The 22251-nt window shown below is 44.1% G+C and overlaps 1 protein-coding gene across 6 annotated transcripts in view; it reads left to right on the forward strand.

Moving 5' to 3' along the window:
• The first annotated feature begins 229 nt into the window (after positions 1 to 229).
• The window catches only part of PCSK5 (proprotein convertase subtilisin/kexin type 5), a 163458-nt gene continuing 141436 nt past the window's right edge, over positions 230 to 22251 (forward strand). Inside the window, exons 1-2 of one of the 6 annotated variants that reach the window (XM_083464824.1) lie at positions 230 to 1237; positions 21703 to 21807. In XM_083464824.1, coding sequence (XP_083320950.1) covers positions 1037 to 1237; positions 21703 to 21807 — 306 coding nt within the window. In that variant the 5' untranslated portion in view covers positions 230 to 1036. Of the gene's footprint in view, positions 1238 to 1632; positions 1751 to 6887; positions 7092 to 13907; positions 14184 to 14846; positions 14947 to 21702; positions 21808 to 22251 lie in introns of those variants that run through there. The other 5 variants (XM_083464828.1, XM_083464825.1, XM_083464829.1 and 2 more) reach the window with 5 other exon arrangements.

Genomic DNA, 22251 nt, shown 5'->3' on the forward strand with positions numbered 1-22251 from the left:
TGTTTTAACTACATTTCTCCCCCTCCCCACCTGTTGTTTTTTTAAACCAGGCTCCAGGAAGAGTACTGTGAAACTGAAGCACACGCTCCCTGCTTGGGACTTTCAGGGGGTCTTTCCGTGAGTTCTGTTGCTGCTCCGTGGATTCTCGCTCTCGCTCGGCCCAGCGCAGCTGCCCGCATTTTAAAATACTAGTAAACTGTATTTCTTGTACGTTCCTCTCTGTCTGTCCAAAAACGCACCCCGGGCTGTACTCTTTTTTAAAAAGCGACTCCCCTCCCTCCCCGCCTGGCTCACGTCTTCCCAGTCGAGTCAGAATCGGGCAGCGCTAGGACCAGGCGGGCGCCCGGAGGAGAGCGAGGGAGACGGAGAGACGGCGGGCATCGGACGGGAGGGGAATCGAGCAGCTCTTCTATGCGGAGAAGGCGGCTGCTGCCATTTCCACTCGCTCTCCGCGTTCCCCTTCCAGAACCGGGAGGGCGGCGAGGAGGAGGAGGAGGAGGAGGAGGAAAGAGGGAGGCGACCGAGCCTGACTGAGCTGGGGCGCTGGGCTGCCAAGACTCACACACTGCCGCCGCCTGCTGCTGCGGCTTCGACTCTGCACAAGTGAGGAGGAGACGGGGAAGGGAAGCGAGACGCACCGAGCGCGGAGAGGAAAGCCCCCGAGAAAGAGGCAGCCCCCTCCCGCCCGCCCTCCCTCTCTTCTCCCCCGAGACTCTCGTGGCGCAAGGAAAAGGACGCGAGCGGCAGAAAGTGGGGCGGGAGGCTCGGGGTTTTCTGGAGAAACAAACAAACTTTCGGCGCCTCGAGGAGCATTGGGCAACGTGGAGGCGCTGGGCCACTGAAGCCCCTCGGAGCGCCCATGCGCTGAGTCCAAGTTCTGGCCGGCTTCCTTCGCGAGGTCCCTCTCGGTTCCCGCGGCGGGCGAAGGTGAGCGGGGAAGCCTGCCAAGAGCCGAGGAAGGAGCGGAGCGAAGTTTCTTTCGGAAGAGCAACGCGCCCCCGGGGAGGTCTTCTCGCGCGCCCGCGTCGCCGCCGAGATGGGCTGGAAGAGCGGCTGGGGCTGGTGCGGAGTCCGGAGCGGGGCGGACCTGCTGTGCCTGCTGACCCTCTGGCTGGGCTTCTTGCTCCCCGCCTGCAGGACTCGCCTCTACACCAACCACTGGGCGGTGCGGATAACCGGCGGGAGCCAAGAAGCCAACAGGATAGCTAGCAAGTACGGCTACATCAATATAGGACAGGTAACGCTCCGGCCGAAGGGCCCCCGCGCTCGCCCCACGGCTTCGCGTCCCGCCGGGCGGGGAGGGGGAGGCGGCGGCCAGGCAGGCGCACATCTGCCGGCGGGGAGAGGGCAGGAAGCGGACGCCCCTCCGCGCTCATCTCCGGCGGGCGGGCGGGCGGCGCAAAGGGCAGGTAGAGGTCTGGCCAGGTCTTCCCTCCTCCTCGTGCGCGCGCCCCAGAGCTCTGGAGGAGCAACTCGCCGTCTCTGAGGGAACTGTTTCGGTGGCTGCGGAGTTGAGACCGGGGGGAAGCAGGGCAGGCCGGTTGGGGAAGGGGAGAGGCGGGCTGGAGGGGGGGGAGCGGGGCGGCTGCGGAGGGAGGGAGGGAGGGAGGGCGGCGGGGCCAAAGCTCCCTCCGACGGGGGCATCTTCCTTCGCCCCGGGGCTGCAATGGGGCGCTGCTCGGCAGCTTCTGAAAACGGGGAAAGAGCAAAGCCGCCGAGCAGCCGTTCCCAAACTTCCTGTGTTGAAGAGGTAAAGGGGGGGGGCAACGACTCTCCCTCTCTTCTCTTCTCCGCTGCCGCCGAGGCTCGCGCCCTGCCCTGAAGACAAGCCCGTGGATTTGCTCACTCTTGGGCTTCGGCTCCAGAGTTAAGCCGCTCCAGAACTCATAGCTCCGCCGCCCGGAACACGCAGCTCGCGGGTCGGAGCTTCGCCAGGCTCTGCCTGTGTTTGAACGCCTCACACCTTTCCGGTGGGGCTTTGCCTCCAAAGACATGCTAATAGGGCTGGGCGTTAATCGGAAGGAATGGCTCCCGGCTTTAAATCTCCGAGGAGGGGGAAGTGGAGGGCTGAGGAAAGGAGGAGGAGGCGGCGGCGGCGGCGGCGGCGGCGGCGGCGCCGGTTTGGTTGGTGTCCCTTCGTCGATCGTAAAAAGGCGACAATCGCGCCGAAAGCTGGGACGAAAACCAAGGGAGCCGCGCGCTGCGCTGCCGACCAGGTGGACTTCTCGGTTCCCCTGGAATCCTCCCCGCGCCCCGAAGGGCTGGAGCTGGTGGGGCTCCGGCGCCTGAGTCAGAAAGCAGGAATTTGATGCATCTGCCCGGATGCTTGCTCGGCTTCTCTCCGGGTTTTCATTCTGCTGCTGCTGGGGGGGCAGCTCTCTCTCCCCCCCCCCTCAGCAGCTAGTAGTCGGAGCTCTCGCAGTTTACAGCCTGGCCCTTCCCCGTGTCCTGAGCTCTCCCTTGCTCTTTCTGCAGTGGACTTTGAGCACAGCAAATGGAAATCAACATTTTAACAAGCAGATGGTGTGTGTCCCTCCTCATAGAGGGGCCAAGACTTCGCCTCGGCTTCAGCCAGCATAACAGAGAAGGCGGCGGGAGACAGGATCACATTTGTACCATTAGGCATCAGCCCTGGAACTTTTCACTACTATGGATCCCCCACACCCGCATTTGGGAAGTATAATTAGGAATACCTTTGAACACAGATGGAGTAAGCGAACCCTACTCCATCAAGTCCACTCTCCAATTAGGACACAGGCTTCCGAATCTGATGCTGAAACTTCAATTGTGCTAGAACCTCAAGCCCCCCCCCTTAATTAAACAAATTTCTGGTAGTGGGTAAAGACTTAATCATGTTGATTTTTTTTTTAAGCTGAATGATGGGGAAAGTTACAGAGGCTTTGCTACTGCATGATGCCTTGTGCTGACCACTGACCTTTGTTGAGGGGACATAGGAAAATGAATGACAAGAATACACACTGAAAACAGTGGAGGCTGTCTGAAGGCCCACTGAGGGAGTCGCCATGGTTGCACATATCCCTACAAAAAGCTTTCCCTGGTCCCTCCCTCCACTTGAAATTAGGCTTGAAATTAAAATTCTGTTGTATCCAATATAATATGTTGCGATGTGTGCTTGGTTGTGTTTCTGCTGCTCGCAGCAAGTTTCTCTGGTTTGCATATGTGTCCATGAGCCCAAAAAGGTTGGTGACCCCATGACCATTGGAAATAATGGGAACAATGAATGCCAATTGACATGACATGCTCAACTAATTGACTGTCAGGAGCATCTAGAGAGTGGCTAAAAATTCAGCTGTCCTGCTAAAATCCAGGGAGTGTTGAAACCATTATACAAGAGGAGGTGTAGGTGTTCAGCTTTGTAGAAGAAATGTTCAAGTCTTCAAGAAACGTTTTGAGGAATACTATGTAACTTTCAAAGTGCTTTAGAAAAGTACTTAAGCTTCAGTGGTATTTCTACTGACTTTTCATTCCATATATGCGGTTGGCAGGTTCTTTAATGCAGATGTTTGGGAGATGTCTAATGTTTGAATTAAAGGGGGCTTGCACTTATCTGACTTGATTTAAATTTACTCGTATAGGAAACACCTGGAATTTGCAGAATCCACAGATGTTTGGTTAACAAACACCTGGAACTAGCTACATCCCCCTGCCAAAAAAGAAAAAGGCAATGAGAAAATACTTGGACCCAGACAAATGCAGTCACTCAGTAAGGAAACACCTGCTGCATGCAGTAACACTTAGAAAATACCCTGCTGCTAAACTGTCATACTAGACAAGATGGAAAAATAGATTCTCATTACTGACAAAGTCTCTGTGATAACACATCACACATTTTATGGCACTTAGCCAGCTAAGGTGTGAAGCATGCAACCCAGAGCATAAGCCATGGATGGCATGGTTATAATAACACACAATAGAGTTTTGCACTTATTCTTTATGACCCCAGTACGGGATAGTGTTTCCTTCTGGTTAACATATTTATTACACAAATGCAGAAGTCTAGGGCACCAGTTTTAACCTATACAATACAGATCTTTATTTTATGCTGCAAGAACCCATAAAATTGACCTGAGCTATCATACTATCAACCTCTCCCCTACCAACTAGCTCAGATCAAAGGACAGTAACACTTGTTCACTTTTGTTGTGTCATAAAATCAGTTCACACATACTGTATGATTACAGTGAAAGTTTCAAAAAGTAGTTTTTTATGGCCCTTAATTTGAAGAGCTTTCTCTCATCTTCTATGAAAATAAAGTGTTACTGCACAGGCAGTGTAGAAATCTTTGCATAATAAAAGTTGATGTCAGCTGCTGAAGTTGTATACACTAAAATACAGTCAAAAGGGACTGATCTACAGTCTATCTGTTTGTGCTCAGTCAGATAATGTTAGATCAATGAGCACAATAATGCAAATACTGAAGTGTCATTCTATGCTGATCTTGACTAGAAGCAGCATTTTGTGTAATAACATCGACAATTCTAAACTCTTCCTGTATTTTGGTATTGGTTATTCTTACTTCTGTTTCTATAGTTGAATCATAGCAATATGATAGATAGATAGATAGATAGATAGATAGATAACAGAATACCCCTTTGATTAGATTTTTTTTAAATCCCAGATTATTATTTTCTCATGTTCCATGGCTCAATAAGACTTATATAGGCATGAATTATATATTACATGTACATATAGTACTATTGTTAGGTTACTCAAGCAATACAGTGAATAGGTGTCATGAGATTGCTTATATGTAATAATGCCACACACCGGTAGTATTAATAAAATACTAGTTAAGCTTCAACTTGGGGAGGATAAATATTGGACAAGTCTACAAGAAGAACAGATTCCTCAGATTCAGAAAGAGATAGTCTCCACTACTGGAGAGTTCCAGAGCTCTGTCTAGTCAGGTTATGTGAGATCAATTTCAACCTTTTATTTCCGAGGTTGTGGACAGGCTGCTTCGACGAGTGAAAGCAACCGTCTGTCTCCTTGATCCTTACCAATCATGACTCATAAAAGGGAGCCAGGCGGGTTGGGCAATGGGGTGGTGAATGTTTCCCTCTGTGAGGGTATCTTCCCTGAGCACCTTAAAGAGCCACTTAAAAAAACAAAACACCAACCAATGTGACCAATTATTGCCTGGTCTCAAATCTTCCATTCCTGGGCAATGGATAGGGAGAAGGCCGTCTCTCAAGCTACGTTATGCTTAGTCAAACCATTTCCCCATCTCTAATTGGTAGAAGCTCTCTGAGGTCTCTGACAGAGAGTGTTTCTTTCCTAGCTATGTTACTTGTGAATTTTTCAAGTGGAGATGAACCTTGGCTCTCCTGCATGCAAAACATATTCCCAACCATTACAGTATTGGAATGATGTGCTAGTGTGGATTTTTACATTGTTGATTAGTACAGATCATGGCATTGGCCCAGCTAGCATTGCTTTACTATAAGATATACCCATCAATATGTGACCCTCGCAGGTACAAACAAACATTCTGACCTTTTTGTTTTAATTATCACCTTTCTATAAGAAAGAAATAGACTTCCCAACTTCTTTCAAAAGTAACTTTATTATCTGGGAAATATAAGTGATTGTGTGGGTGGTCGCTGAACAAATCCAGGCATACCTGGAGGATGTGGACCATTTGGACCCCTTCCAATCAGGATTCAGGCCCCATCATAGGACCAAAACTGCCTTGGTCACACTGTTCGATGATCTCTGGCGGGCTAGGGACAGAGGTGAAAACAGTTTCCTGGTTCTGCTGGATCTCTCAGCGGCTTTTGATACCAATGACCATGACATCCTTCTGGACCGTCTACAGGAGTTTGGAGCTGGGGGCACTGCTGTACAGCTTCTTCCTCCTGGGCCGTGTCCAGAAAGTGGTGTTGGGGATGAGTGTTCAGACCCCTGGGCAATCACTTGTAGGGAGCCTCAGGGCTCTGCCTTCTCCCACATGCTTTTTAACATCTATGTGAAGGTGCTGGGAGAGATCCTCAGGCAGTGGCGGACCTACATTTTTGGGACCTTGAAGCTTGAACAGATCTGGGGGCCACTTCGCAACCAGCAATGAGGTCTGGGTAACCACTGTTATTTTCTCCTGTGGGGTTGTTCCATGGCAGATCACTTAAAACAAAACGAAAAACGAAAAAAACCCAACCCTCCTACATCTCAGATTTTGATTAATATTGCTGTACTGAATTATCTCTAATGTCAAAGTCTTTTATATGACAAGCTGCCATTCAATTATGCAAGCAATTTAATTTGGAACACTTCATTAGACAGAATGGTCATATACTAGTATAATAAACAAAATTGGTATTAAAATGGTATTAATATTATTAACTTGACAGAGGTGAAAGATGACTAAGTACTGCTCTAATCTATAGTTCAATGGATGCAGGGTTACATATATCTGCCATTACCTAAGAATCCAAGGTCTCTGTTTTTTTGCTGTCCTTTGTATTCCAAAAAATGGCAAATACTCCCAGGGAGATTGTTTAATTGGTTTACTTTTAGGACAATAATTAAGAGGTCAGAAAGGCAGTGATTATATTGTCAGCAATTCTTAACAGGTATCAAACTAGTTTACCTTAGCAGGTTTACTTTTAGGACATGAGGTAAGAGGTCAGAAAGGCAGCAGTAGCCCTGTCAGGAATTCTTAAGAGGTAACAAACTATTCTTGTTCATATTCACTTTTCTATGTGAATTTGTAAAAGAAATTGTGTATAATTTTATTCATATATTCATCTTATTCCGTTTACCACATTTTCTGACTAGTTCTTTGATCCCCCCCCCCAAGCAGACACCTTACAACAGGGGTCCTCAAACTATGGCTCACGGGCCACATCCAGCCCCCGGGGTCCTAAATCCAGCCTGCCTGGCCATTTCAGAACCCGCTGCAAAGTCCGAGGTTGAAAGGCCACACCGGGTTTGCCTCAGCCTCAGGCTCTGCCTCAAGCTCATTCCCCAACTCCCTCATTCAGTCCCTTTGTCGCCTCTGCCCGGTCGTGCGCTGCCTCGCCGCCGCCTCTCGGCACACACGGATTTCACACGGCGCACGTGTCCCGCTTGAAGTCACTGGCAAACCCCTCTCTCGCTTTCCATGGGGTGGCGCGAGGGGGCCACAAGTCAGGCCCGCCTTTTTGTTTTTTTCCCCACCCAAGAAACTGACCAGCCAAGGTGGGGGCTGCAGTTTGTTTCTTTTTGGTTGCTCTCCTCTCAGTTCCCACCCGGGAGGCAGAAAGGCTCCATCGCCCAGGCCTTGTCTCGTTTCCCAAGAGATCTCTGATATCGGGATTTTTAAAAAGAGGCTTCCCCTTGATGAAGGGCGGCTCCTTGGTTAGGGAACTGCCGTAGTACAAACAGGTCCAAGTTGCAACCCACAATTCCCCAGCCTCTTGAGCTGCTCCTTCTCTTTTGAATAGGGTTACTCGTGAGAAAACGGCTCCTGTCTCTGGAATGGAAGAGGGCATGCTCAGGGCTTCAGAACTGGGTCCTTAGCTGTGTGCCTTTGGGAGTAAATTCAACCCAGAAGGAATGGGCTGCGCGGTTCCCAGTCTCTGCATTAACTTCACACTTCTTCCCTAAGCTCATTTAGGGAGACGTTCTTTGAGTGAAATTCTTAGTAAATTTTAAAAGGGTGGAGTGGGGCAGAACCAGGGTGGCATCAAAATCTAAAGCCTATTTATTATTGTGGATTTTTAATAATGTTGCAGTATATATATATGTTTGAGCACTGACCATTCATATTTTTTTCATATTTTTTGTCCCTCAGTGTCTGAGGGACAGTGAACCGACCCCCTGTTTAAAAAGTTTGAGGACCCTGCCTTACAACCATCATATTTGAAGGGGGCAGGAAATAAATCCGGAACAATTTTTTTCTGTCTCTAAATTTTCTTGCAGTTCTGCCTAATTAAGGTTACTGTTTAACTTGAAAGTTTTCATACTTCTACAGTTATTCAATGGGGCTTACTCTTAGATAAGTGTGCATAGAATTGGGGCCTCATTTGAGGATTAGCAAAGGCAAACATTAACCTTGAACTTTTGAAAGTCAATGGAAAGCTTAAAATGTTGTTTTTAATATGATGAAGTTTTGGGCCAAAAGGCCCAAAGGAATAGAAAACTTTAGACTTCAGTGAATGAGGAAATTCTTCAGAACTTATGAGTAACAGGAAATATTTTTAAAAAGAGAAGACAAGGGTCAGATCTTACAAACCAGTTCTTAAGAAAACTGTTAATATTGATACTAAATTAATTTTGAGAGAAGTAGTAGTTGACTATTTCACTAATCGAAAATATTTAGTCAGTTAACCTGTCAAATACTGTTAAAATATGGTCAAATGTTGAAAAATACTACTCCAACATTTAAGGTTATGCTTAACTGAAATAGGCACACTGCAGAAACTTTTTTCCTCTCCCTGAAAACTACCTCACTCTTCAGCAAATTTCAGGACTGTAAAACATTTTCAGATATGAAACTGTTTGCTTCCTGGCCCTTCTTCAGAGCGAAGGCAGTGCTTTCTGCCTTCACTCTGAATTGCCTCCATTGACATGACATAGCCAAATCTACTGAGCTACATAGCACTATGTTGTTGTTTAGTGGTGCCCGCCTCTTCGTGACCCCCTGGACCAGAGCACGCCAGGCACTCCTGTCTTCCACTGCCTCCTGCAGCTTGGGCAGACTCATGTTTGTAGCTTCGAGAACACTGTCCCACCATCTCGTCCTCTGCCGTCCCCTTCTCCTTGTGCCCTCCATCTTTCCCAACATCAGGGTCTTTTCCAGGGAGTCTTCTCTTCTCATGAGGTGGCCAAAGTAATGGAGCCTCAGCTCCACATAGCACTATAAACAGTGTTTTTTTCTGGGGGTACGCATATGCCTAAACATTTTGTGAATCTTTGTACTTTTGTCCATTTACTGTATTTATTTTTTCCAATTTGAACTATAAAATGGTGATTTTATTGAGTCAAAATGAGAGTACCCCTAAATATATATATATTTTAAAAGAAAAAAAGCACTGACTATATATATCCGTATATATCACATTTACTATAAGACCCCAGTTTGACTGGAGTCCCAGGACAAGAAGAGGAAGTTTGTGAGAGGGAATTGTGCAGGAGCAACAAACAAGACACACTGTGAATACCAGTGAACAGTCACAAAAAAATAAAATAAAAAACCAAGTAGTGGATGTTCAGGAATACTGTGGCCCCCTCACTTCACATCAAAAAATCTTGTGAACTGCCCAGAGACCTGTGGGTATAGGGCGGTATACAAATTTAATTAATTAATTAATAATATCCCCTAGTTACAATCAGTGCAGCAGTAATTAAAAGCATTAATTTAGTGGAACTCTCAGAAGTAGACTTCTGCTAATAATATTAGAAAACCCAAGTTAACTTTTTGTGAAACAATGCATTCTGATAAATTGAAACAATCATTTTTACAAATCAGAAAGTTATGCAAATATAAACTATATAAGTGTATGAAAGAGACTTAACAGTTCTTGCTGGTTTTTATCTTGGAATTGCAAAGTCCAGGCATAATTAAAAGAGTAAACAAAAAAACCACTACCTACTTTTTTGAAGAGGGGGCAGTGATGGAGGTATAGCAATAAGATTGAGAGCATGCTCTCTTTTTTTTAAAAAAATAATTTTTATTAACAGGCCAATCACATCACATTAATTCCAAATCACATTAGTTCCAAATTACACAGCCAAATTTTTAAATTTTTATTGGGGGTACCCATACTTCGTGCTCCGAAAGGGATCCAAACATCTCTCTTGCTGCTGCTTTAATGTACCTTCTCTTTATTGTTTTCCTCATCTTCTTGTTGTTATAATATATTCCTTTCTTTGTGATCTATGATAGTCTCCACAAGCGGGTTGAAAACAAACGTTGTTATATCCTGTGTGGATTTTACACTCCTCCAAGAGCCATGTAAAAAAAAAACACAAAAACGCCATTTTCGCACCTCCGTACAAAACATTCCCACAGTCTGTCCGTTGATTTCCCCAGGCCTGCCAGGCTCTCATCAAATTTCTCAGGGGGCCCTGCCAGGTCCAACTCACATTCCGATATAGTAACAAGCCATGGTCCTCCTCCCCTTCATCCTCCTGTAGGCAGGCCTGCCGTAACAAATCTCTTTTTTTTGCTGCGTCACACAGAACTTTCATTCCTTCCTGATCTTCCCACCAGCCATGTCTTTGATTAGTAATTTATTTCCACACATTTCTTAATCCTCCTGCTTGTGATCAGTAATTGCAACGATTCTTTTCTTGGGGGGGGGGTTATTAGGTACTCACATAAGACAAAAAAAGAAAAGTTTCCCTGCCTCCCCTTTTCAGTTCTGCTACATACCAATCCTTTGATGACTCTTCTTGATTGATGACTCTTCTTGATTTATTGTTAAATTCAGCCCGTCACTTCACAGAGATCCCTTTAATTAGCAGTCTTTACTCCCAATCTTCACTTGAAGTATGTGCATTTGCTTCTCTCTCTAATTGTTTATTTTGAGCTGATGCAGCTAGTGCGCGATCAGAGACAGCGTCCGGGAGAGCCGGACCCACACAAGGGCTTTGTGCCTAGTGCCCTCACCCCCTTCTTTCGAATCCGGGGGTGATTCATGGCCACAGCAGGCAAGGTAGCGTTCCCCATTTCCTTGGGGCAACAAGGGAGGCTGCATACTCCCATATCAGCCTCTTAATTACCTCGTGTGAGCCGGAGAGATGGTATTGTCGGCCATCTTCCAATGCACTCCTAGTGGCCCCCCGATGGAGAGCATGCTCTCATTAGGGTTAATGGCCAGGCATCTTACGCAATGTGTAAGCTACTTATGGCTTGCCAAGACTTGGTGCAGATCAAATTTATTTGGTTCTTTTTACAATTTGTGGTATTTGGAGAGTTGTGACCAGCCATAACAAAAGAGCTCATATAGAAAACACAGTGAGACGTAAATTTAGGCATGTATAGGACAGTAACACCCAGTGAACTTCATGGCTGAGTGGGGATTTGAATTGTGGTCTCCCAGGTCCTAGTCCTACAGACAGCAGAGAACCTCCCTAACCCCCCCAAAAAATAAAAAAATTAGCAAAGTCACAGATACGTGGAGCTGCCAGTGAGAGATATTTTTTCATTCTGTACATTCATGTCAACATAACATGATTATTTTCAAAGTTCTAATGTTTTTATTTCTGTAAAGAAAAGCACTTACCTGAAAACGATTCAGGAACTCTCATGCAAACCTTTACAAAAGTAGGGTGATGATCCACCATTTCTAAAAGAAATCCCAGCATTATGCTATCCTTTAAGAGACGTGGTGACCAGAATTACTCACAGTATTCCAAGCGCAGCTGCACCATTGTCTTGTATAAGGCCATGATGGTATTTCCAGTTTCTGTTTTCAATCGTTTTCCTAATGGTCACTACACTATAATTCACCAATTTTACTGCTGCCACAACCTGGCACACAACATCTTAACCACAACATCCTAACTGAGCTTTCCGCTATGACCCTAAGATCTTGGTTCTTGGCCAGCCACCGCCAGCTCAGACCTCAACAGCGTATATGCAATCTAACATTTTGTCCCAGCATATATCACTTTACACTTGTTAACACTGAATCAGATTTATCATTTTAAGGCTCATTTACCCAGTTTGGAGAGAGCTTTTTGGAGCGCTTTGCAGTCTCTTTTTGATAAAAACTACCCTGAACAACTTGGTGTCATCAGCAGACTTTGCTAACTCATCTCCAGGAAGGGCTAGAAAGACTCTGTCTCATGCTGCAGATTTGGGTTCAAAAAGCAGGCAACACATAACCAGTAAATCTCACCCACTGTCACAAATGCACAGGACCATAACCAAGAACTACAGCAGAATGGTTTTCTTATATATTTTAAGATATAAGAATATTTATTCTACTTACACTCCTCCCTCCATACCAAAGACACCATCAGATACACAAAATCAAATGGGCAGGGACACAGGAAGGGGGACACCCCTCCCAAAAATATCCTCCTTTCTCTCATAATTTATGGTCTGCTCTCCCCATCCTCATGCTCAACCTGTATTCCTAGAAAAAAAGATGCAGCAGAATTCAAATAAAGGGGGAAAACCTTTACTCTTCATGCTTGGGCATGGAGCTTAGTTATTCAATTATTTTATGTTACACACACACACACACACACACACACACACATATATATATATATATATATATATATATATATATATATATATATATCTGTCCTGCCCTCTTAATGCCCATGCGCCATTCCCCGCTGTCCCAGATTTGACAAGATTAATGTTAAATTGTGTCACTGTTGCAGATTATTGTGGGAAATTTACAATGTTCTGCAAAATATAAATGTGCTTATTTAGATGTGTGCTCTTGTATTATGCATGAAGAGCTGTCAGATGTTACTTCTGACAACATTGGTTGAAAGGGATGGAAATACTTTCCCTTTAACTAATAATACAATTGTGTTCTGTTCAGGTATCCTTCAAAGTCTCTCAGTTAGGATTATTAGTATTTTTGTCTCTAGGATCCGCCATGGCCAGCAGCTGAGGCATTTAACTACGCAGATGTAGTGGAGGGTAAAATAGGAGTGTGGAAAAGCTTGCAGCAGTGACTTTTAAAGTTAAAAATGTTGTTGAAAAGCTGAGCCCAGCTCCTGCCACCATTTCCTTACGATGATATCTGGATAGTTAGGAAAAGAAGCTATCATGTCGTGTTGGCACTCAGTTGGTACAGTAGGTAGATACTCAGTCACAGGGTCCTGAGTTCCAAGTCCCGTGTTGAGCAAAAAGATTCCTGCATTGCAGGAGGTTGAACTAGATAATCCTTGTGGTCCCTTCCAACTCTACAATTTTGTGACCCATCTCACTCAACATTGTCTGCATTGGCTGGCAATGATTCTCCAAAGTTTCAGGCAGGGTCAACCCTCTCTGGAGATGCCAGGCTTTGACCTGCAAACTTCCACAGCTGGTTCTTTCCACCATGGAACAATGACCTTCCCCTTTCTTTGCTTACAACCCTAATGTCTTCTCACTCAGGACTACAGGTAACTGCAGGGGTTGGTGTGGGACTGAAGCTCTAGCTCCTGCTTCTCTTGTATGAAATGCTCTCTCTACCAGAGGTATGTACTTGTTTAGACTTGACACTAGACAGCATTCCTAAAGATGTGATCTGAACATAGTTTGTTAATGCATTTCTCACTAGCTATCTTCTTTGACTTTTTTTGAATTTGAACTATAAAATGGTGATTTTCTTGAGTCAAAATGAGAGTACCCCTAAACATATATTTTTTAAGAAAAAAAGCACTGGGAGGAAGTATATCCTAAAAATGCAATCTCCTGAAGAGAGTTCAAATAAATGCTGCAACAGCAACAATACCATGGTACTGTTTGTGGGGGGAGGGGGAAGCAAGAGATTTGAATGCAGCCATGAAAATTACAGTATAATGATGTATCATCTTAAGTCCTGTGGCTTCCCCCATTTCCTGTAAACACAGCTTTGTGCCAGAAATACATTTGTGCTTTTATACTAAAACATTCCTGATAAGTTGCATACGGGAGAACAGCTTTGTCAAGGACCACAGCCCTGATGCCCACTGTGGCCCTGAACAAATCAGAGTTGATCAGGATTCAGCACATTTGCTTCTTCCAAAGTCAGATTATCTCCAAGGCTAATGTTTAAAATGTAGAACAGTACAGTGTTTATGTCCATTTTTAGGCATGCATTTTCATAGGGGCTAACCAGTTTGTATGTTTCTGTTAACAGTTTAACACAGGGAACAGAGTACCATTAAGTGCTTGCGGAGGCCCCTACTCTCACCAACACTCCCATCTGCTTCACAGCAGTACTGGCTGCAGAATTTGAAGGCCTTCGTGCAGTGAACCCTTAGTGGGCCGAATCAGCCTATGATAGTTTAGCTGTGTGCCAGTCACGCTTCTCCAGTCCTCCCTCTCTCCCCAGCAACTTGCACACTCCTCCACTTTCTCAAGTCCACAGCATGAAACTAAAAGGGGAAGGGTGCTCTTATTTTGTTACCCCCTCCAACACAGCAAGACCCAGAGAACTTGAGGGAGAGGCAGAATGTAGGTCTTTTCTTTCACTTCCCTGCAGGCTTTGGAGAAAAACAATGGAACTAATGGAACTTACTCCCTAGTAAGTATGTTTAGGATTACAGCCAAACTATTTTTGAGTGACGGTAGACTCAGCTATACAACTGCAAATAAAAGGTTTTAAATGTGTTGTAAAGTGCAATACACAAATGTGACACTAGATGGCAAAAGAGAGCTATGCCCAATTCAATGTGGTATTTTAAAAAAAATTAAAAAAGCATTTTTAGTGTTTTTTTATATGTGTGTAGATTCCACCAGTGTTGTAAACAATATTTAAATAAAATTCACTTGATATTAGTTCCTGGATGAGACTATAGGCCTCCCTAAACAATTTCTGCAGAATTGATGGTTGAAGAAACAAGGCTGGATATTTCATTCCCTCAGTGGTTGGCATCCGACTGTCTCAAGAGACAATGGAGGGCACCTCTGGGAGTGAAGTCAAATGCTGCGTTAGCAGCGCTAAAGTGCCCGCCCTGAGGAGCATGCCTGGCCAGTGCGTATGGAGGTCCTGCGCTGCTCAGGCGACAGGACCCCGCTCTCGGCCTTGTTGACACTGACGTACTTCTGGAAGCTGGCATCAGAAGTGTGCTTCCAGAAGTACACAGCCAGATTCTGGAGGTGCGGCTGCCGTGACGGCCTGCCAGGCCTCGCTGCAGTGGCAGGAGGCGGCGACAGAAGCAGCAGCGGCCTGCCAGGTCTTGTGGGAGGCGACAGAAAAAGTGGCAGTGGCCTTGCAGGCCTCGAAGGCCTCTTGGCAGCCTTGGATAGGCGGGGGAGGCAGAGAGAGAGAGAGAGAGCCAGCAAAGGTCAGGCAGAGGGATTGGGGCAGAAAATGTTGGCTTGCCTGCCTTTGGCACCAGGCTGGGTTCAGGAGTTGCTGGAAGGAGGCTTGCAAGGCTCCATCCAACTCTCTTAGGGACTCCACTCAGGATTTATTGCTCCGCCTTTTCTTCTCCCTTTATAAATGGTTCTTGGATTGTTGAAATAAATGCCACGTATATTGTTACTGATATATCAAACTGTAGAATGGTGTTTACCATTTCCCATGCTTTGTTAAACTTTTTTTTACAGAGAGGCACATGGGGCAGACTTTGATTCAGTAGAAAGTCTAACAAGGCTGTTAAAGTTTTACTGCTGTGACAGTTGATGCTGATAGAATAAATGGAGGAGATGGTGTGATGGATATTTACTACCTCAACAGATCACTTAGTGAATGAAACTCACCCCCAATAATACCCAGGGGTTGGAGCGTTATTATTTCACAGTAAACTGTACTGGAGTTGATGATAGGGAATTACTTAATCAACCTTGATGCTGCAGTCAGTAAAATGAAAACATTGCAATTATCCTGACCAGTCATTTCTGCCTTTTGATTTGTAAGGCGAAGTACAATGTTAAAAGGCTTATTGGTTGTTGTGTTATTAAGTGTACTATGGAAACAATATAACAACAACAACGACAACGACAACAACAACAACAACAATTTATTTATACCCCGCCCATCTGGCTGGGCCTCCCCAGCCACTCTGGGCGGCTTCCAAAAGAATATTAAAATACTATAATACATCAAACATTAAAAGCTTCCCGAAACAGGGCTGCCTTCAGATGTCTTCTAAAAGCCTGGTAGTTGTTCTCTTTGACATCTGGTGGGAGGGTGTTCCACAGGGAGGGCGCCACCACCGAGAAGGCCCTCTGCCTGGTTCCCTGTAACTTGGCTTCTCGCAGTGAGGGAACCGCCAGAAGGCCCTCGGAGCTGGACCTCAGTGTCCGGGTAGAACGATGGGGGTGGAGACGCTGTTGTAAGTACTGTATGAATTGCTTTGAACACTGTACTGTATGCTCTTTTGACATAAATGCAAATCTGTAGTTTACACTAAACAGACACACCTTCTTCCAAAACTCATCAATATCTCAAATTATTTATTTTCTCTAAGGCTGATTCCTTTGCATTGACTTTACATCTGGTTCACATGAGATTAGATCAGAGTAGATACAGCAATTGCTTAACTGATAAACTAATAACCAGTGTGAAGAAGACTGAGCAATTTACATAGCTTACTCTGAATAGGGAATCAATTTTGTATTATTTGGTAGCTCAAGGAGGTTAGGGTGAACAAAAATAAGGGAAGCCAAAAAGTGCAAGTAGATTAATAGGTACCATCCAGCGGGAAGGCAAACAGCATTTCCGTGTGCTGCTCTGGTTTTGGTGTTCCGTTGTGTCAGAAGCGGCTTAGTCATGCTGGACACATGACCTGGAAAAACTGTCTGCGGACTAACGCCCGCTCCCTCGGCCAGTAAAACGACGTGAGCGCTGCAACCCCAGAGTCCTCTGCGACTGGACTTAACTGTCAGGCAGTGGCGGAGCTTCATGCTCCGGCAAGGGGGGGGTGTGGCGGAGAGCAGACGGGGGTGGGGCTGGCACGCGTTCTGCGGGTGTGGCATGCCACTTGCAGGGGCATGGTGCCCAGCGTGGGCCGGGGGGCAGCTGTGATGACACCCTACCAGGATCGCACTGCTGGGGGTGGTGCGCTCCCCCCGCACTCCTCTTCCTCCGCCAGTGCTGTCAGGGGTCGTTTACCTTTTTAAAGGAAGTTCTGGGAAGGCAAACCAGTATCTGGTCCAAATGCAGTATGATGGCAGCTTTTCCATGTACTTAAATGTGTAGAAAATGGGGGATCTAGTCTAGTTGTGACATGTCATCTTATGATGAGTTAGAGGAGGACTTTGTAGACAAACGTCCCTTGCAGATATGATGGGCTGATCTGGTGTTAGTGTTCTACCAGCTAGTAAATACTTACCTGTTCACATAGGCATAACTAGGCACTGATCCTTAGTACTGATTCTACAGAATTCTGGATTCCAGTTTGCATATTTTATTGTATATGCTTTATTTTGTAAACTACCTTGTTGTTGTTATTATTTTTTTTGTAATGAAAGGTTGGTATGTAAATAATTCTCAGTAAATAATAAAATAAACTAGCAGAAAAGCACCTGGAGGAGAGAGAACTGGGGAGATCTAAGCTGTAGATAAGGGACACGGGTGGCGCTGTGGTCTAAACCACTGAGCCTCTTGGGCTTGCTGATCAGAAGGTCAGCGGTTCGAATCCCCACGACAGGGTGAGCTCCCGTTGCTCGGTCCCAGCTCCTGCCAACCTAGCAGTTCAAAAGCACATCAAAGTGCAAGTAGATAAATAGGTACCGCTCCAGCAGGAAGGTAAATGGTGTTTCCGTGCGCTGCTCTGGTTCGCCAGAAGCGGCTTAGTCATGCTGGCCACATGACCTGGAAGCTGTACACAGCTCCCTTGGCCAATAAAGTGAGATGAGCGCCGCAACCCCAGAGTTGTCCACGACTGGACCTAACGTTCAGGAGTCACTTTACCTTTTAAACTGTAGATAAGGAAATATTTTATTCCCCTCGCCCTTGGCTTTTAAAATTTGATACAAACTCCTTTTCTACCCAAATGGTGCAAGTCTATGTTTATATATACAGAATGGTCAGTCCATCTAGGTCAGTCCTTAGCTTCCTCTATGAAAAATTATAATCCTTAATTATATGAATCCAACTCCTTATTATTATATGTATCCAACTCCTTCTTCAAGGGCACAGTGGCATACAAAGGAGTATTATCCACATAACTGCTCTGTGTGGTAAATTAAGGCCGAGAGAATGTGAGTGACCCAAAGACATCCGATATGACCAGGGATTTAAAATGGATTTCTTCATCCATTCCAATATTTCTCCACCTCACCATGCTGGATCTCCATTGTCCTTGGAATCTCAAGACTGAAAGCCGATGAGAGGCTAATCTGACTTTTTATTTATAAAGAACACATTTTTTTTTAGTGTGCTGTTAATATTGGTTGACTTCCAGCACCTGAGTTGTTCTGAGCTGTTGCTCAGCAAAAGCTTGAACCTTCTGAGGTGCACAAAGGCTTTTGCAGAGGGTTGAACAAATCATTTTTCCATTAAATGAAGGAAGAGGTTTATGTATGAGTTACTCCTGAAAATCTACAGAATAATTGCCCCTTCACTTTTTATTAACTCACAATGCAAATAAAATATTTTATATTGACATATCAATAGATGAAATATAAAGGCTATTCAGAAATTGTAAATAATTTCTCACTATATTTGCACAGTGTATTGATAAATAACATTGCATAAAGATTGCCAACTTTAAAAGAAAAAAAGAGAAAGAAATAACAGTGGACATGTCTTGTAGTTACTAAATGTATATATCAACAGATCTCTTCTTGCCATTTCAAAATGTACCAGGGAGAAGGCTGGAATCATTATTGAAGCATATGAATTCTAGGCATGACAGTTATGCCAGATTGCTCTCTGGCAATTTTTAATCTGCTCTTTGAAGGAGTGTCATTTCTCAGTGACATTGCATTTGATGTTTAACTTTATGTGCAGATTCAGCATCTTCAAAGAGGAAATGGAAGGGGGCAAAAGATACTGATGTAGCCAACTGAAAATCATATTTAGAAGCTTACTAAGCAGTATGTCCTTGTTTTAGACCAATTGCTTTGATTCAAAGAGATAGTGTTTCAAACACAGAGCTCCACTGCAGGACATGAAGAAATCCTAGAATTTGCCATATGTTCATTAAGATGAGAGGTGAATATTTATTTCATAGTTGCTTGAAATAATCTTATTTTATGCATCTGCAGTAGAAAGGAGTAATGTAAACGTTGCAGTGAAATTGTGTGAGCTCACAGATGTAGAAAGGCACAAACTCATCATTGGAGGAATTGTAAACAAATGGTCTAATTTTTACCATACCTCCTTTGTATTTAAGAAGGACTAAGATTACAGAACTATCAATATTTTATCTTGGTAAATATTATGTTCTGTTTTTCCTCACATACATTCTAAATATAGCAATCCAAAACAAGGGCAGTACCCAGAGAGAGAGAGAGAGAAAGAGAGAGAGAAATTGGAATAATCAGATGATCAGAAGCACAGAGGAAGTTTTTAGAGATGACGTTAAAGTGAGAATAATCCATTCTTAAAAACGTCTCTATAGAAATATCATCAAATTGTATGTTGCCCAAGGAAAACAGGTTTTTAAAAAACCTGTTTAACTGTAAGCACCACTTTCAGTCACTCAGAGGTTTAGTCAGCTTCTGAGTATATTTTCCTAGTCGTATATGCAGTGTGTTTTGGTTGTTGAGCTTCTCAGGGTAACTAAGGTTTTTTAAAATATAAAAATTCAGTAAGGTAGATAAAGCTGTCAGTGTTGTTATATTTAAAATCGATACTGTACTTGACTAAGGGAGGTGGCTGGCTGATCTGCGATAAAGTCACAGCAGAATGGAGTAGGTAGAAGAATCTCTAACTGTCTCTGACTGAGCTGCTGCTCAGAGTTTAGATGAGAGATAGGTAAGGCAGACTAAGAGATAATACAGTGTATGTGAAACTGCCTTTGAAGACTTCTTAGAAACTTATGTTCATACCGAACACTGCTGCTAGGTTACTACCTGGAGCTGACCAAAGGGAAAACAACCCCATCAGTTCCATGCAACTAAATTGGTTGCCAGTTCTTCCCTGAGCACAATTCAAAGTGCTGGTCCTTACCTTTAAAGTTTTGGGATTCAGATATCAAAAACAGCACTTGAGGTTGCTGCCAGAGGCGCTTCTCTGAATTCCCCTGCCTTCTGAAGTGAGGTGAGGGTGGTGGTGACAAGAGAAGGCCCTTGCAGCTGTGATGCTCTCTGTATGGAATGCCCCCAGGTGTATTTTCAGTGTGGCTTTAATGTGAAAAGGTCGGGGGGGGGCCTGCTGCCTTTTATTCCTTGCTTGGGGTTTATTGTTCTACTGTGTTAATCCATATGCTTTTATTTTATTTTATTTCTATGACTTGTGCCCTGCCCTGCCCTGTCCTGAGAGTTTTGTTAAATTTAAGGAGAGAATTAAAAAAATCAATACACAGGAAGAAGAGAAGTGAAAAAAGGAAGAGGTTCACAAGAGAGAGAGAGAGAGAGAGAGATCAGCAAGGAGGACTTGGACCAGGGCCTGAGGTTGTGTACATGGCCAGCTTAAAATGCAGCTAAGTTGCTCTTTTTCTCAATTCAGATCAAAGTTGGCTTGAGGGAAAATGCAGTATTTTGTATATTTAAAAATGACAAGAGAGATACAAAATAGATATGGATTGTGACTTCCCAAACCATCCGTGGAAGTGCACTTGATGGAAGTGTGTACATAGCTTTAGGAAAGCATGGGGTCCATAGTAATAAGAAGGTAAAGAGCTGGAGAAGAGAGAAGGACAGAGAAGAGAGGTGTGCATGGCCAAGAGCAGCCAAGCTGCAGAATGCTGAAATTCTTCTAATATTTGGATGCAGGCTTCAAGTACCCAAGTAGTAGTTTGCAAATTGAGTTTAAACAGTTACAACGGTCTATCAACATAATCATTAATTAGCTACGCAAATATTCAGACAAAGATAAGAGATGCAGGGAACATATGGCCCATCTAGCCTTTTGAGCAAATTACTCAAGGAATATGTAGCAGTTAAGGCTGCAATCATAAATTTAAGTTCAATATTACCATTCTTTTTGTTAAGAATATTGCACCCAGCAGCAGCCAGTAAAGGGGCATGAGTGGGGCACCCTTGCTCTCCTGGCCTCCAAACACAGTGGGTCTCTGATGTTTACCAAGAGGAAAATGGGAGGGGTAAGGGGGCAGGTAAGGGGTGGGGAACTTAGCCTGGTACAGCGCAAAGAGACAGAGTCACCCTGCCTCTGCCCCTGCCACATGCTGCACATGCTTATTTTTTAAATTATATCTAAAGTGAATCTATAATTTAAAAAAAGGTCATTTAAAAAGATAGTTGTGTGCTGGTTTTCTAATTTTTAATAAAAGGAATAATCTAAAGTTCTAATAGAATTTATTCCTTGTGATACTTCAGATGGATTTTGTTTTGTGAACTAATGATATAAAAAGCTGAATATAGTACCTTTTACAATAAATTTCCTTGAGCGCACTGGATAGCAATACGGCATAATGATTGGAGTGTTGTACTATGACCTGGGAGACTGGGGCTTGATCCCTACTCAGCCATGCAGCTCATTGGGTGACCCTGCTAAGAGATTTCTTACCACCTCCCCATTTCTTAGCCTAGCCCATCTCCCAGGGTTGTTGTGAAGATGAACTGGGGAGGAGGAGAATCATGCACACCACCTTGAGCTTCTTGGAAGAGAAGAGTGTGTGTGAGAGAGAGACTGATTATTTTTATGCTTTTTTGTGAAAATAGTTGGGTGGTAATTTGGACAAAATTACTTAAAATGCTGCATATAAATTAGACATTAAAAAAGATAGAGACAGACAGAATAAGCAGCTCAGTTATAATATATGGTTATGCAGCTATGCCTTGAGGACAGTCCATCCATTTCATATCATATGTCCTTTTGAAAGATGAGCGCTGAGGATCAAGTAAAACAGCAGGAAATTGCATAATTTATAGTGCTGGTTTTCTTAAAACAAAAAACCCAGACAAACTGTTTCTAATAAGTTAAATCTCCCTCTTTTCTCCCTCTCCACTTTTCCCCTTCTCTACAGATTGGAGCACTGAAGGATTACTACCACTTCTACCATAGTAAAACGATTAAAAGGTCAGTTCTCTCAAGTAGAGGTACTCACAGCTTCATTTCAATGGAACCAAAGGTAAGATAACACAGCTAGCCAGTCATATAAGATGCAAGCACTTACATTTTTAATTTGAAATTTTACACTAGGCGACATTTACCTGGATGGCATCTAAGATTTCAAGAGCTGACATATTATCTGTTCATTGAGCTTCTGCTTCACATTAGGATATAATGAAGACAATATTGTATTATTAACAGATGTGCTGTCCTAAGATGTACAACCTAGTTCATAAGGGACTGGCGTATGTATCTGGTGATCTGTAGATCAACCTTCACTAATTTAAGCAGCCCCAAATTAGTATAATAGTTTCTTGGTATTCTCTTTGCAAGTAGTAGCCCCGTCTTAGAATGAAGAAATATACCTTGTGACAGTAGATGATACTGCTATGCAATCTCAGGAAACTGCATGTTGTACAGCAGTTGTTCTGGCTGGGTTGCAGCCTTTGGCACAGTGTAGCAG

This window comes from Podarcis liolepis (genome assembly GCF_965112155.1).
Source record: "Podarcis liolepis genome assembly, chromosome: 11".
NCBI classification, from domain to species: domain Eukaryota; kingdom Metazoa; phylum Chordata; class Lepidosauria; order Squamata; family Lacertidae; genus Podarcis; species Podarcis liolepis.